The 17,731-nt window shown below is 39.4% G+C and overlaps 1 protein-coding gene across 6 annotated transcripts in view; it reads right to left on the reverse strand.

Annotated features, from left to right (window-relative positions):
- synrg (synergin, gamma) overlaps positions 1 to 12,775 on the reverse strand; it is a 53,105-nt gene extending 40,330 nt beyond the window's left edge. For 4 of the 6 annotated variants that reach the window (XM_036559363.1, XM_036559355.1, XM_036559338.1 and 1 more), the window contains exons 1-7: positions 12,726 to 12,775; positions 7,774 to 7,814; positions 6,425 to 6,549; positions 4,842 to 4,969; positions 4,658 to 4,763; positions 3,844 to 3,955; positions 2,512 to 2,802 (exon numbers count right to left, since the gene is read on the reverse strand). In XM_036559363.1, coding sequence (XP_036415256.1) covers positions 2,512 to 2,802; positions 3,844 to 3,955; positions 4,658 to 4,763; positions 4,842 to 4,969; positions 6,425 to 6,549; positions 7,774 to 7,814; positions 12,726 to 12,760 — 838 coding nt within the window. In that variant the 5' untranslated portion in view covers positions 12,761 to 12,775. The remainder of the gene's footprint in view (positions 1 to 2,511; positions 2,803 to 3,843; positions 3,956 to 4,657; positions 4,764 to 4,841; positions 4,970 to 6,424; positions 6,550 to 7,773; positions 7,815 to 12,725) is intronic. The other 2 variants (XM_036559381.1, XM_036559371.1) reach the window with 1 other exon arrangement.
- Positions 12,776 to 17,731: the final 4,956 nt, after the last annotated feature.

Consider the following 17,731-nt stretch of genomic DNA (forward strand, 5'->3'; position numbering starts at 1 on the left):
ATATGATTGTGAGAATGTGTGTTATGATTCGATATATAACACTGCATCGTGATGCAATGGGATCATAATGGTTAAAGCTCAAACCAGCTTCACAAGCATTTCATTCCCAGCCATTAAGGCACTTGGTTAAACTATATTAATGGGTACGAATAAGGGCACATGGATGGCAAAAGGACTAAATTTCTGGAAAAATTATTTTTAGACAACCGTTAGCCCTAGTATGAATTAGAGGTCTGTTGATAACAAATACTATTGGTGTATTACGATTCAACCAATGTAAAAAAGCCAGTATATTTCAGCATGACATTTTCTGTTGGTCAACTTGAGCCTTGACAAAGTGCAGCATGTCTGCAATAATCCATCTGTGCATGCAAAAGGGTTTGAGTCGGGATTCAAATTTAGCAGTACAAGACAGGCCTGGGCTGGCCAGGTCAAAGTCAGGGGTACGTGATGGGTTCGTGACAGGTTTGGGCTTCAGGCTTCAATATCACACCTGGGCAGACCTCTCACTCTTAAGGGTCTTTAGTAAAGAGAATGGTTCCACATAGAACCATGAACACTCCATTTTGCATACTTGGTGCACCATGCTTTATATGGTGAAATGGTTCTTTAGATTGAAATAAAACTGTGCTGGATGTGTGTCTATATGGGACCTTTTTGAAAACAATGCTATATAGCACCAAAAATGTTTCTGCTACTGTTATAATGTCAAGCATGTAACAAGAAGAACCATTTTGGTGCTATGTAGAACCATTTTCAAAAAGGTTCTACATAGAATCATTCACAGAACACTGTATTTCAATCTGAAGAACCATTTCACCATGATTTTAAGCATGCAAAACAGTTCTTTGAGTGTTCATGGTTCTATACACGGTGCTATGAAAAAGTATTTGCCCTTCCCAATTCCTTCTATTTTTGCATATTTGTCACACACTAATGTTTCAGATCATCAAACAACGTTAACATTAGACAAAGACAACCCAAGCAAACACAAAATGCTCTCTTTTGAATTGATTATTTCATTTCTTAAGGGAAAAATGCTGTTCATGTGAAAAAGTAATTGCCCCCTTAGCTATTAAATCAAACAGTAAAATTCAACTGACTACTGGGTTCAATTTCACTTGTGACAACCAGGCATGATTACTGCCAGACCTGTTGAATCTAAACATCACTTAAACGTACTAAAGAGATTCAAATACATATGTGAAACAAAGTCACTGAAATAGACCAGTCTGGAAAGGGTTACAAAGCCATTGCTAAGGCTCTGCAAACCACAGCCAGGAGAGCCATTATCCACAAATGGAGAAAACTCCGAACCATAAACCTTCCCAGGAGTGACTGGCCAGGAGTTCACAAAAGAACCCAGACTAACATCTAAAGAACTGCAGGCTTCACTTGCCTCAGTTGAGGTTAATGTACATTATTCATAATAAAAAGACGCTGGGCAGAAATGGCATCAGAGGGAGAATGATGCAAACCACCGCTGACCAAAAAGAACACAAAGGCTCGTCTTGCATTTGCCAAAAAACATCTGGATGACCCCCACGACTTCTGGCATAATATTCTGCAGACTGATGAGTGAAGGTGGGGCTTTTTGGAAGACACTTCACGTTACATCTTGCACTCCACCATAAGAACACCATACCAACAGGCAAGCATGGTGGTGGTAGTGTGATGCTCTAGGGCTGCTTTGCTTCTGCAGGACCTGGACGAATTGTCATTACTGATGGAACCATGAATTCTGTTCTCTATCAGAAAATCGTGAAGGACAATGTCCACCTATCAGCGTGTGACCGTAGTAATTCGAAGCACATAAGCAAGTCCACCTCTGAATGGCTCAAAAGAAACAAAATTAAGATTTTGGAGCAGCCAAGTCAACATCTTGACTTGAATCCCATTGAGATGCTGTAGCAAGACCTTAAACGGATAGTTCATGCTTGAAAATCCTCCAATGTAGCCAAATTAAAACAATTCTGCAAAGGAGAGTGGGCCAAAATTCCTCCACAATGATGTAAAAGACTCATCACAAATTATCAACAACGTCTGATTGCAGTTGTCACTGCCAAGGGTGGCATAATCAATTATTAGGTTTACTCTTTCACAAGTGCTCTAGTTTTCGAATAAATCTTTATTTTCAATAAATGGAATGATCATTTAAAAGCTGAATTTGGGCTTACTCATGTTGTCTTTCTCTTGAATTAAAATTAGTTGGATGATCTGAAACATTTAAATATGACAAATTAGCAAAAACAGAAGAAATCGAAAAAGCAAATATTTTTTCACAGCACTGTAGAACCACTGCCTGACTACAGAACCATCTTTTTTGGTAAGAACATGAATATCAGTGCAAAGGTGCATGAAAACAGCATCGTGATTCTCACAGTATGGGCACAGCTACAGCCATAACTGAAGCATCAATCATGTTCCAAACACACAACAGGCACATTACTAGTACATATGAGTGATGGAGAAAGAACAAAAAAAACAGACAGACAGTGAGAGAGGAGTTACCTTGGAATGTAGATTGGGAGCTGGAGATGACAGAAGAGTGTAGGGGGGCAGTGGAGGGGGGCAGAGAGGCAGTGAGGGAGTGAGGGACAGGGCCAGAGGAGGTGGGGCCCACCTTTAAGGGTGAAATACTGACAGCTGAGGAAGAGGAAGATGACGGGAGGGAAGAAGGGGGAAAAGAGAGGGTGGGGCCATCAATAGGCCCCTGCATAAAGTCACTAAACTCATCATCATCCTCTGCAAAAGCAGGGGGGAGTGACTGAGGGGGGACAGAGGAGTGAGATGGCGATGAGTCTGCAAAAACAAAAAAGAAAATAATGACAAAGGCACAACACACCAACATGAGTTACTGTGGCTGTGATGGAATGACATGAACTACAGCATCAAACAGAGAAAAACTGACTGTTATTCTCCAGATATACATATATGGCATGCAAATTCTTACCAGATATACACCGACCTGCCACTTCATTACATACATCTTGTTTTCACACTCATTGTGCATTTTACCAGCCCCACTTACCATAGAGGTGCATTTTGTAGTTCTATAATTACAGACTATAGTCCATCTGTTTCTGTGCATACTTTATTGGCCCCCTTTTACCCTGTTCTGTAATAGTCAGGACACCCACAGGACCACCACAGAGCAGGAAAAGACACAGCAGTGCTGCTGGAGTTTTTAAATACCTCAGTGTCACTGCTGGACTGAGAATAGTCCACCAACCTACAGTCTGTAATTGTAGAACTACAAAGTGCTCCTGTAAGGTAAGCCGAGTTGAAAAAACAAACAAATAGTGCATAACAAGGAGGTGTACTTAATGAAGTGGCTGGTCGGTGTACGTGCCACAGCATACAGTGAGTTTTAAATAGTGAAGCATGGGAATGGGAGCACAAAGGCAAGTGACAATAAAATAAAAGGCGTTATAGAATTTGCTGTTTTCTATGGATAAACAATAAGAGTTCAATGTACTGGAGTGACAGTGTGGGAGCCAGGGGGGATAGAAAATACAAGAGAAGAGAAAATCCAGTGTCTGAAACACATAAAGAACATCCTAATATGGCCAAGAACGTCTCTTCAACATGCTTGTTGTTGTGCACAGGAACACTGCGCTGTGAGAAGCAACAGACAGTGTAAATAGTGTGACAGACATTGACCTCTATGTCCCAGACTGTGTGTGTGTCTGTGAGTCTTATTTAACTAATGATGACAGCAGTGCTGTGGCATTGCTACTGTCATACAAAACTATTCACAAAGGTGTACGCTGGCTATTTTTGACAACATGGATAGCAAAAGATGACAGGAGAGATGACACAGAGGGTAAGCCAGGAGCGTACCTGGTTTCTTAGACTGTGAAGATGGAGTGGGATGCATCTTGGCATCTCTGCTGAACCCATCCAAGTTCCCTTTGATGGCTTCTAATGCATCGTCCCGACTCTTCTCCCCAGTCTGAGCAGACAGAAGAGGCTTGTAAAGGTTTGATCAGAAAGGTAATAATTAAAAGGCCTCATTTCCTACTTTTTGTGTTTTTTAAAACGTCAATTTTCTTAATCCTTTAAAATTAAACAGGCTGTTTTGTTACCATGCGTGTAGGACTGAGATATGTAAGCGATCTCTGTCTTGATTAGCTGTCAAGTATTGTGCCTTGTTTAAAGAGCAGTCTAGGTTGAAACTACAACTTCGGATAAACTGCAGCAGACCGAACTGGTGGGTATGCAAATGTGTGGGTTTTCATGGTACCACAAAAGGAGTTAAATTAAAATTAGCTGTTTTTGCAGCTTAGTTTCTACATATGGACCATGTGAACGGTACATTTTGTTAACATACAATATCACACTCATTTAAAAAAAAAATAATAATTAAAATGAGTTTTTCCACAATAAAGGAATGAGAGCAGGGGGTATGATAAATGGATAAACTGATCTGAATTTAAAACAAAATAGATTATTTCACATTATAACAGTAAAGAACGTGCTTATTATTTAGCTGAAACAAAATCCTCAGGCTATCAGGAATTTTTAAATTTTGAATGAAATTTGAGATGTCATGATGAACTGAACCATTTCCTAAACAATCATAATCCCATTGAATTGTGGTGTCAGACTTCTCCAGGAAGTTGGATGTAACAGTAGAAGGGATTTAAAAGCTCACTTTCGGTTTGACGCTGCTCAGGAGACGCAGTTTCTGCTTCTGCTCCTCGAACTGCCTCCTTTTTCTGTCTTCCTCGAGCATCCGTTGCTGCTGCTCCAACCGCTTTCTGCAAACACACAAACGCAATGAGAGAGAAGCACAGATATGCACTCTATCCCTGCAGTGCAATAGCAAAGACACTCACTGGTGCTCCTCTGCCATCTGTTTCTGCAGGTCAGCAGGGTACTGTGGTCCTGGGGCCCTCATGCCCATAAACTGAGGCTGACCCATGAACTGCATGCCTGGAGCCTGCATTCCCATGGCCATCCCACCCTGCACACAGAGGCAAAGCAGGGAGCACTGGAATTAAGTTAATCACTAAACTGCAATAACTATTAATCTGCACCTGACAAAAAAATACATAAAAAATCAAAGCATGAAAAAAAAACTGGCAGACATCAGCATGTTCATACTGTGTGAAATCAAGTTGCCCCTCTGATACAGTGATTGGAAGGCTAATGGAAAATAATGCTAGGTTTATAGGTGTGATGAAGCAATCACGGTCATAAGCAGAGCTTGATCGATATTATTGGCTGACCTTCATCCATGTCCTTACATACTGTATTGAAATGAACTCCACCAATATTGACAATTGGCAGATGTGTTGATTATTTATTTATTACCTAAAAGCAAACCTGATGTTTGAAGCTGCATTATGTAAGATATGGGAATTTGGAGACCTCTCTCACAGAAATATGTAACTGTATGCAACGTGCGGAATAACATTTTGTAACATTGGTTGTGCTTCGGACCCCTCCCTCGAGTGGATGAAACTGATGATTGTAAGTGTTGAAAGAGAATGGAGTCAAAACTTGAAGGACGTGTCTTCTGAGGATGCAAGTCATCACATTGTCATCATACCTTCATTAGTACAATGTTAATTTAGCATTTGAGACCTAAACATTGAGACCTTTTTTTAAGCTGTACATGTGACAATACGTAAGACATGGGCAGAAAAACTCCTCTGACTTTTACATTTTTTTTTTTTTTTCGGAGTGACCTGCAGCATCAGACACACACCATATTTTCGGATGACTCAGTCATGGTGCTTCTTAAAATTTGAACAAAAACATCTTACACAGCGCAGCTTCAAGTATACCTTACATAAACAACAGCCATCACTGGAAACTGGAAATAAACTCTTTGTTCTCAAGGTAACCACCATGTTAGGCAACTATAAAATTGACACTTGGCAGATACATATGGTTGTATGTGAAAGTTTGGGCACCCTGGACAAATTACATGTTTTATTGATTTTCCAAGTGAAAATATGTTAACATATCCTCTACAGAGAACACACTTCTGCACATTTTAATGCACAATTACTATTGTTTTGCTTAATTTAAGACACTGGGCTTTTTTAATATGTTAAACTCAGCAAACAAATAGAAATTGTGCACTAAAATGTTGTTACCATATTTAAGTTTGTTTACTGTAGAGGATGTGATCATTAGCACTTAGCAAAATTAACAAAGCATGTAATTTGACTGGGTGTGTTTAAACTTTTGCATATGACCGTGATTGTTCTAAATAAGCTAAGCTCCGTTATAAAATTACTGATATAAAAAGCTAGTTAAGGCACACACAAATACTGCATTAGAGGTTTATCAAGGCATATGATTATTATACTTCTTCAAGAGACAATGGACAATATAAACACTTTGGATCAGTTAAATGTTGTACTGGATAATTAAAACTCTGACATTAATATTGTCTTTATAAGCCGACCTGCATGGGCATGGCACCGGGAGGCATCTGCGCTCCGAAATTCATTCCCATCATACCCTGCATGTTGGGCTGCATGACGGGGACCATGGGGAAGCCTTGCTGCTGCTGCTGCATGGACATCATTCCTGTCAGCCAAAACAATTACACAACAGGCAGGATAATGGCAATCTTAATTTGTCTGATGGTGTTCTATTCAAATCATAAACAAAAACGAGGTCATAATATTCAACTTTTAATATGTTTATCTGGTGTAGGAGTAAAAACAGCGGAGGCCGACACTGTGACAAAAAGCACTCCTACACAACATCCACACACTCTCAACACAGATTTGATTAACCTCATAGAACCTGTCCTACAACAGCTGATAATCACATCTAATCACAATGAGAAAACATCAGTGTAAACAGTGTCCACTGATCTTACAAAAACACACAAGGAAATTCATAGAAAAATAAGCTTATGCAGATGTCAGTCAAGCCTCAGTTACACGTATGGTCAAAGTGGTGACCTTATCAGAGCCCAATGCAAAGCTATCTCTCAAAATAATGCAATATACATATGAGCAAAAGACAGCGAGAATGAGAACTACTAAGATACAGAAGCCTTGCTGGATTTTTATGTAGGATACAGCAATGGTCTGATTTTTAGCCTGTGAAGTTCTCTGAGCTAATTTTAGCAACAAGACTTGTCAGGATGGAAAATCATCAATTAGTATCTAACCCCATGCTAGAGAAGAAAATGATTTGCTTACAGAATACAGTTCTAACACAATGTCAAAAAGCATATTCACAGAAATTACCATTATTACATAACTGTGACTAATTGAGCTGGTTGCAATTCTTTTAGCTGTCTGCAATTATCTTCCACATTTGTTAGCGTTCACAAGCATATGTTTACAGTGCAGGGCATTTTTATTTGTTGGATTGAGGCAAAAACACACAAATAAAAGGGAGTAGAAAACACATTTATTGAGACATATCATGGGTCTTACAAAATCAATAAAAAGTCTAACTTCTGACTGCTGCTGCAACACCTTTACAAGCCAGCACTGAGTAATGCTTGTTTCTGTTTATTTGAGCTCAAGCTATGTATGTTGTCAGCTGGGAGCTACCAAGTATTGACCGCTAGGTATCAAGACAGCTAACCTCCTACCCTGGCCACTTTAGGCTTCTACTTGGTGGTTGAATAAAATGAGGACAAAAAAGACAATTCAACTGTTAATCACAATTATTTATATTATTTATATGGCAATTAATTGTATTAATTGTCTGCTAAAATTTGACAAAGCCTACACAGAGAGACAAACTGGCCAGTATAAAGAAGCATCCACCAAGATATCAACTTCTTACCTTGTGGTGGTCCAAGTCCCCCTCCAACAGGGTACATAAAACTATAAAGACAAGACAGACAAAATTAGTGTACAGGTTAGTGCATGACTTCACACCTCCATCACACTTTGCTACATTATAATACAAACATCTTATGTTCCCTCAAGACTCTCTTCATTCAGAAGATGAAAGTAACATCTAATTAGAGTCAAATTATCAATTCAACAAAGAGAAAGTGATCAAATAACACACTGTTCAAAACACCACAACACTCCTCACAAAATAACTCAGCAGCAAGCAGGCCATCATCCTGCCAAAACACCCCCTGATCACAGTCAGCTTATTTTTTCAAAGTCTCAACTCTAGGAAGCAAAGATCAGCAGAAACGTTTCTGCAAACGACAGAAATGCCCTTTGTGTGAAAGGTTTGGACTGAATCTTACCTATATTTCATTTCGGACAAAATATAGGTCTACGTGGTAAATTATATTTGTCTGTGATCAAAATCAATTCTTGATTAGCCCAAATAAGTAAATGGAATCAAAGCCAACATATTTATGGCTCAGGCAAAACTGTTACTCCAATGAGCAGTGCATATAAACATACCACAGGAAAGGACATCCAAAGAGGTGTGAGATTTGTACTTTTCAAAAGTAGCACCATGATAACTGTGCCAAGAGCCTACAACTGCTAACTGGCAAGTCTGGTAATAGCCTACAACAGACCTAATGAAACACATGACAGAAATAATGTAAGGAAAGTAGGACTGTATGAGAAGTGGCATTGCTTTTCTAGGCCCAGAGATGCTCTTCTTTCATCATTACCACACAAAGTGAAACAAACAGCAGCAAGAAAACAGCAGTAACTGTTTTCAGTGAGTGTCCCGCAGCTTTGACATGTCTAGAACCATGCTTTTGTCAGAAATTCAAAGGCTAAACTAGTAGCAGACCAGATGATATCCATACAGGCCTGCACAAGTCTACAGTTTACAGTTTTACTCAGGCAAAATAAGTAGAGAAAAAAAGCCCTGGTTTGGTGTCGTATCATATTTGAAGTACTGTCTAAAGCAAAGATGAGCAGGGCCCTTTAGCGTTAAGTTCATCCTAACTGGTACAGAGAGTATCAAGTGTCATGCCTGCTCTACCATTTAAGAATAATATTTGCGCTAAGATGCTTTTGGGAAACCCAGCCCAGTACCGTTCTCTGTGACCTACCTTTCACCAACCCTGACCTCCTGTTGGGCTGCTTTCCCTGATGATCTGAAGTGGCCTGATCCTGGACAATCACAATGATTGACTCAAAAACTGCACTGTATAGAAGTGATGCTGTAATTGTATTTAACAGTGAATAGCACTTCATACTTTCCACTAACAAAAAAGAGCAGAGTAAATGGGACAAATTTCAGCAGCAGGTCAGCCATGCAATTGTGCTCAAGAAAGTTTTAAGCAATTTGGTCCTGTCTGGATTCACATCTCTCTCTTGCTTCCACCACACTGTCTGTGAGTGGTATTAGAATGTGTTCCTTTCTGAGTAAACTACAGCTCTCTGGCAGACCGTTACACAGCCGCTACCCCCAAGCAGCTCCACCATACATCTGTCCACCCTCAGATTTATGGCTTTATAGAGCGCTCTCTGAGCCTGTATCACTACAGAGGAACATAACATTGGATTAAGCCCGCAGATTAACACTGAAAGAAATCTGCTGTGACGTCGGGGGCAGGGGAGGCCCTGTGTCTTCACTAATTTAAAAACGTCAACACACGAAAGTCAACCTTCACCTCTCAGCTGTAAAACAAATACTCAGCTGGCTCGCTTAAACACTTACACTGTAATAGCTTTATATGTCACCGTGGCCAAAAATGGATTTAGAGTTGTATTTGAGAAACTTGGAAATGTAAGTATTGGGCCACTGACCACCAACTTGTGGTTTCCATAAAACAGCTGAAAAAACATATCCAGATTATAAAAATGTTTTTACTGGTTCAACTTGCATTAATTAATGCTATATTGTTTGAGGAATCAACAGATCTAGCTTTAAATAACATTAAATATATTTTTTAAAAATCACAGCTTTTCATGGCTTAAATCAGTGACATTATACAGGAGGAGGACAGTGTGCAGTGGTTGTAAAATAAATAGGAAACCTTATAAAGCTCAACATTGAGCCTGTTCACAAAGAAAGTCATGGCCTTCAATATAGAGCCAATCGACTTGTTGGTAAGGCACAAAAAACATCACTCTCACAAGTGAAGCTGACATTCTACAATATAAATAAAGATAACACCATTACGCTAGTAGTACAGAACTTGTTGTGCTGCCTGCCATAGTTGCCTAACAAGAGATTTAATTACATTTTAGCAGAATGGCTAACGAGAAATAATAACAGATTAAAACATAACTTTTAGAAGCATTAAACTCTATAGACGTCTGGTTCCTATCACTACTGCCGTGAACAATTCTGACTCGGTAAATTGCTCTAGAACAGCATATTTCACACCAAACCACCCTGAATGATTTTGTGTGCATATTAATGATTTAATTTGGGAGAAATTTAGAGAAATCAGCAGAATTCCCTTTTAAGGACAAGTTACAGTTAGCAATTCAGCAGCTGAATTTTGTTTAGTGATAATCAACAGTTTCCTTTTTGTCTCCATGAATCACTCATGGAGGAAGGCTTGCCGAGCGGTCCACCGATGCTCCTGCCAGGAGACACGCTCTGGCTAATAGCCAGCAAGCTGGGTTTGGTCTCACTTGATTAATTCAGCCATGGCCTGCTTGCTAAGGCTGATTTCTCTTCCTGGCCTGCAATGTGTCACAACCTGTCAGATTCAACTTCCAACCTGCATCACCTGCCACAAGAGCACCAGCTGGCCTGCTGCCGCACTGCCTCTAGAACATTATCCCTCCTCAGGGACCACAAAGCACACTAGAAATACTGCAAGGCAATGGTAAGGAACTGTTCTTTGACATCAGTAAGGTACAGACATTTCTGCGCATTATAAAACACTAGTGTACAGGAATGCAGCTAGCTTGGCTCTAAAGAAAAAAGAATATATTAAAGAAAGACATCAGCCCAGATATTTCTCACCATTCATAGAAAATTACACTCTTGAAGACCTAATACACTATGTTCTACTCAAAACTAAACTCTACAGGAGGATAGGTATGTATCAGCAGGATTTACCTGCAATAGGCCAGTACTGATACAAGAATGGACATTCATATGACAAAATTTGTAAAACACTGGCAGATTTGATACTGGATGGCACTAGACAAACATTAACCCCTTAAAACTCAAGGCTTATTACATTCTAACACTTATTACGCAGTAACGATGCAAACAAGCCAAGTTATCCTTAAGTCCTAGCAGATCTTGCCATTTTTTTAAGGGGCTAAAATTATTTTTTTAAGTGGACATGTTTTTAAATAACCTATAATAAATTTTATGAACCATAAATAACTTCATGCAGTCAGGAAAAAATGACTTCATCCACCTTGTTAAATTACTGTACCTTTGCAATCAGGACACGTTTTCATAATCATAGTGACCAAAAACCCTTGACAGCAACCGTTTGTAATGCTATGTTTCCAGATGAAAAAAATCTGTGGCAGTGAATATAAATACAGATTGGACCTATAAATTTGCTGAACAACTTCTTGTGCTGCGGACTGCACAACCGGACGAAAACATTCTTGAGCACCATCGTCATCCGGTTTCACCACCTGTATCAGAATTACCTTGAGCTTTGGTGTGTGGAGCCAGACATTCATTATTTAAGCCATTCACCAAAGGCCAAAGTACTGCAGCTAAATAAATGATGAGACTGGACTATTCTGAAAGATACAGACCTTGGTCTACTCAACATTAACAAATTCAGCATGCGCAAATAGTACTCCGGTCTCAGCATCTGAATATTAACATGCCCACAGTGGTACAAATGCTGACTAATGAAGACAATAACAACGTATAGGTCTGGACTTGGGGGTCGTAATTCAAGTCAAAATGACTCTTCACATGCCGTTCAGAGGTGTGTGTTCGTATGTACTGGAAGGCACATGCATGTCCCACTGCAAACATCTGACCAACCCAAACTGAAGGCACTGGCCAACAAAAGCCTTCGCCTCTTTATGCACGAAAAAGAAATATATCAACCAGAAAACGATGACACTGGGCACACACATCCAGGTACATTCAGGTAGACTGAAATTTCAGATTAGCTTTAACTTAGGCTGCTATATGCTGTTTGAGGGTTTAAAGCGGCTACAGTCACGTTACAGTCCAGCCCGGCCTTTTCCAGACCCTCACCGGCCAGAGAGAATGGGAGCTTCCAGCTGCACGTCCCGAACGATTACCACAGTTAGAGCACTCATATATAATATTATGTAGTATGTAGCTAACGTTACAGTCCTGGCTATTGGAGTAATGAATGAGAGGCTAGCTGGCTTCCTATTCGCCAGCTTCTTGTTCGAATTTTCCCGTTATACCTTAAATAGTGCAGCAGTTAACTACCCTATTTAAGGCGGAACGGGAAAATTCGAACAAGAAGCTGGGAATAGGAAGCTGACTTCAGCTTCGTCAGCCTCCGTGAGAAAATCTACAAATTCACCGTTAATGTTTTTCGACAAGCGTGCTAAAAGCATAAAGTAGGGCTAAGACTTTAAAATACACCCAAACGTAAATACAGTGATAAACAGTGGTTCGTTCGAGCTAAAGCAGAACAATGTGTTTGTACGTTAGCCTGTTAGCTAGAGAGGGAACGTTAGCAGCGCTGAACGGTGAACTGACAGACGGCTAAAGCAGCTAACGGGCTAGCCAGCGAGCACAGACCGAGCTACAGAGAAAAAAGTGAGTGTCTGACCACAACACGAGTAAACAACCCCGCGCTTTGGTGGGTACGTACTTCAACAGTGGAAATGTACGCGAAACATAAACCAATAAAACACAAATGTATGTAAATGGAAGGTTTTCTGTACCTGCCACCTCCCCCTGATCCGGGCCGGAGCGCCATCTTACACAGCTCTATGGAGTGACATCATCCGTGCAAACTTCCGGTGTCACCTGTGGATGATTTTTTTTTTCATTTTGTTTGTTTGTTTGTGTGTTTTTTTGACCATCACGTCTTTAGTTGGGTGTTGGGTGTGTGTGTGTGTGTGGCGGTATTTTCTGCTAGAGCAAAATTTCTCAATATCGCCAGGTAACTAAAGCCTAGATAACTAAAGTCAGTACAATAAAAAAAGAACTGAGGGGCATTTGGACATTGGACAATCCTTAGCTTTGAGCTTAGGTTATCTGGCTAACTCAGAAAGCCTGCTCTGAAAAAGATAACTACATTAATCAACAGCACTCACAGTCTTTTCGAGAAGAAGAACAGTCTTGGCGCCCTTTTGTTATAAAGAATGTTAGGCAGGGAATCACACAGCATTTTTAAATCTATGATGAATAGACGTTTGGTTTAGTTAAGGTAATTCTGGCTTTGTGCGAATTGATTTTTTCCCAGCATGGCCTTTTGAAGCATAGATATTTATATTTCAGAAAAACGGAATTGGTTTTTGTTTCTATCAAATAACTTAGCACAATTAGCTCAGTCAAAACTTTCAGCTACAAAGAGAAATGTTTAAGTAATTCAATTTGCACAGTGACAGATATAATTTTCTCTTTTTCAACAAGTTTAAAGGACCTGTGCAGCCTAAAACTAGCATTTACTATTTGTCATGTGGTGCAGTATTGTGTAGCGCAGCACTGTAGGGTGACCATTGCCTTATCAGTTTGACAGAATTTAAGATTTTGTGTTCACTACAATACCCAGCATGCATTACGCCACCACTGAGGATCCGCCCCGTAATGATAAAGAAATCCTGACTGTTAGCGTAGCCACTGGTGTAGAGGCTATTAATAGACGTGATTCTTTTTAGGAATTGGCTAGCAACCATTAAAAAATCAAGCAGGCCGCCATTTCTGCTGAAAAAAAAATATAAAACCATTAGGTTTTTGTTCCTGCTGGTCACTGGTATTTTGTGTTTTCCTGATGGTCTGATATCTCAGTGTAAATGATCTAATTTTGATGGTTTCCTAACGGGATCTAAAGGTGTTCTACAGGAAATTAGCGGTCTCTCTTGGTAACCATTAAGCCAACTCCCAATAGAAAGCAAAACTATCAGGTTTTAATCCTAATAGTTCTAATGGTGTTTATTCAGCAGGGATCAGTTATCCACCCTAAAGCGCTTTCAGTTTTTCCTCCAACCTTTAGATTACACCACCAGTGTTCCCAGTCTTCAAACCAGTAAATCTCACTCTACAGACTACAGAGGAACCGCAGGAGGAGGCGAGTTGGCGTGATTACAACAGTCTTTGCAATAAATAAAATTTTAAATTTAAAATCATCAGTTTATTTAAATAGATAAACTGATGAATAATGACGGTCTTTCTCTTCATATCCACGTCTTGTTTTAACACGGTCTTAGTAAATATGTGAACGGGACAGAAGGAGGTATTTTGTTTCAGCACTTTCACTATTGAAGAATCTTCGATTCTGAAATCAAAGCATCACTTCTTCCAACTCGCGCCCTTCTCCAGTATTAACACGAGATGGCGCCATTATGCTGCAACAAAGCTGCTCAACGTCTCACAGCACAGACCAGTCAGCTCAGCAGCGCCCTCTCCTGTACTGCGGTTTCGCGGGGAAATTAGAGTCACTCATTTCCATGTACTTCGGTTACAATTTGATAGATTTGTACTTTCTGAGTGTTTTCGAATGTTATTAGCCTGTTGTTACACATTTAGTACGGAACTCAGTTCCTATGTGGTCATTCACATTCAGTGAATCCCCTTTTTTGTGTTTAAGTCCAGTTTGTTCTGTTGGTGACGGCACTTGGAGAGCTGAAAGTTTTCAGTTCTGATAGAGGCTAACAACCCTCAGCTCTGAAAGATGCTGGATGTACTAAGAAGTTACTGCAGTTCTATATCTCTGTACTTTTTTAAAACCTGACTTATTTCACACCTGCTAAGGTTGTTTTTAGCTACTTGTTAGCTACTTTTACTTCAGCTTGAGCCATTTGGCCTATTTAACTGAAGTAAGAAGACTTTTACTCAAGGATGCCTTTGGGCTCCTCCACTTACAATGAATTGGTTTGTATTAAACAGTTATTAGAGTGGGGAAACACTATGCTGTACAAAGGTACTTTAGGGTTCTGATTTTTATGTTTTTTAGACATTAAACTATTATACAGTGCCCTATTGATAGTAATTATTAGGGATGCAAAATAGGAGTCGGCCAAGAGTGGAATCGGCAGATGTTTGCTCAAAACACAAAATCGGCAACCGGCCAATTTATTACTTTTATTTTGGTAGATCTCTGTTGCTTCAAAGCCTGTGAGTGCACTCATGCTGTATTGGAATGTTGCTGCTACGCCTGTACCACAATATTATAGCATAATTATTTTATGCTAAGTAGCCAGTTGCCTCTTACTTATTTGATTGATGTTATTTAAATAGGCACCTGATTTAAAATGGAACATTTTTAAATGACAGTTTGGCACAATAAAGCGAATAATGTTGTCTACATTGCAGGTTTGGCTAATAGACAGCGATGGAAATGTGCTAGTAGCTCACACAATTGGGAGCTTCAGATAAAAAAAAAAAAATCTGCCAATTTGGCTGTAAACGAACTAAGAAATGGGCCATAAAATTTATAATCAGTGCATCCCTAGTGCCGATCACTTTTTCTTTCACCCAGTGATTTGCACCTAAAGCACTGATTGAGAATGTATTTAAATGTGATGCTAAAGTTTTTAGATACAGGCTAACTTAACAAGCAATAACAAGCGATTCTGTGTGTTCATCCTGAAGAGTGACTTTAGTGGGCAAGCAAAGAATTTAGCAGTGGAGTTAAAAACTACCCACAAAATACAAATAAATTATTCAGTTTTTCTGTAGGGACACAAAAGAGTCCCAAAAGTATAAAAAATAAAAAAAAGAAAGCCTTCATGGCAGTGGCACTTAAAAAGGAGTCAGAACTACCACCCATAGGCAGCCTCTAAAGGAGTAAATCTTAAAGCTGTCTTTGTTTCAGTGGTATATGCCATATTTAAGCCAAGTTCCGTCAGATATTTGTTTGATGCTTTTTATGAACCTTCTGGCTGTTGCATAGTAAAAAAAAGTTTATTTGCCACTGTAAGGAAATCTGAGCCAGTAAGTTTCTCTACAATGAGCCATTTGACATTAAACCACTCTGACTTTGTTTACATTGCAGCCACTGAAATATGCAAAAATATTGAAAAATCAGTGGAATTCCCCTTTAAAACAAAACCCCTCAAAAAAACTTGTTCCTGTAATGAATCAACCAGGACATGTTTGGCATCCACAGTTTTCTTCTTTAGTTTTGTGCTGGTACTAGAAAGTGTATGTAGCTAACATATAATGGTAATGGACAGAAAGGCAGAGTAAATTCAGGCTTCAGGATGGCTGCTAATTGGTTTGGTATAAGCTACCATTAGCAGGCAAATAGTGCAACAACTCATGAAAATTTCTCAACATAAAATAGCCAAACCTGGGGATTTCATAATCTACAGTGCATAATATCACTAAAAGATTCTTAAAATCCAGAGAAATCTCTGTATGCAAGGGACAAGGCCAAAAACAATATTGGGTGGCTGTGATCTTCGGCCCTCAGGTGGCACTGCATTAAAGACAGACATAATTCTGTAGAGAAAATCACTGCATGGGCTCAGGAACACTTCAGAAAACCACTGTCTCTAAACACAGTTCATTGCTGCATCCACAAATGCAAGTTTAAACTTTAAAACACAAAGAAGAAACCATATATAAACAGGATCCAGAAATGCTGCCACCTTCTCTGGGCCCGAGCTCACTTAAGACAGACTGAGGCGAAGTTGAAAAGTGCCCTGTGGTCCGACAAATCAAAATTTAAAATTCTTTTTTGGAAATTATGAACACTCTGTCCTCCAAGTTAAAAAGGAGAGGGACAATCCAGCTTATTATCAGTGCACAGTTTAAATGTCAACATCCGTGATGGTATGGGGGTGCACTAGGGTCCATCCAGACAACATCTTTTTCAGGCAAGGCCTTGCTCATCTCAGCAAGACAATGTCAAAGCACAATCTGCACATATTACAACACCTACTGATAAAATTTGGCTCATTATGAAATGTAAAATAAGACAAAGGAGACCCCAAACTGTTAAGCAGCTGAAACCCTAAATAAAGGAAGAATGGGAAAACATTTCACTTTCAAAACTGAAGCAGTTGGTCACCTCAGTTCACAAATGCTTAGTGTTGTTAAAAGAAGAGGTGATGCAACACAGTGGTAAACATGACCCTGTCCCAACTTTTTGAAACATGTTGTTGGCATCAAATTCAAAATGGGCATATATTTTAAAAAAACAATAACATTTCTCAGTTTCAACATTTGATATATTGTCTTTGTACTATTTTCAATTAAATAATTTGCACATGATTGCATTGTGGTTTTAGAGTACCAACTTTTTTGTAATATACCAATACCAGCTACTCCTAATACATATTTTGACTCCTTAAAGACCTTTTACAGTGACATACAGAGGAAAAATGTACATAGGACAAAACATCAGCTTTGGAACCATTTTGTTAAGCACAGGGCGTAATGGTGGCGCTTTTCCAAAATCTCATTCATTTTTGCCATAGAGAGATCCAGGTATCTAACATAGGCATGACGCTGACTAGAAAAAGATGATGTCAGGGTCTACAGACTGTATTTGGTGTAAGGGGAGGATTTTCTTTGCTACAAAACTATCATTTTAGACGTGACAGAAATGTGAACAATCTTGGTGAATACCAGCATCAAACAAAATGGAGGAAGGCAATGAGTTGAGAAAGTTGACCCACCAGGCTAGACTGACATTTCACTTGTTCCAAAGGCCATTCAATTGTCTGAATGGGGTACCTTACATAACTATTAGGATGTGACGGGAGGGTCGTGAAGGATG

Source organism: Colossoma macropomum, unplaced genomic scaffold (genome assembly GCF_904425465.1).
Source record: "Colossoma macropomum unplaced genomic scaffold, Colossoma_macropomum, whole genome shotgun sequence".
In the NCBI taxonomy this organism is placed as follows: Eukaryota; Metazoa; Chordata; class Actinopteri; order Characiformes; family Serrasalmidae; genus Colossoma; species Colossoma macropomum.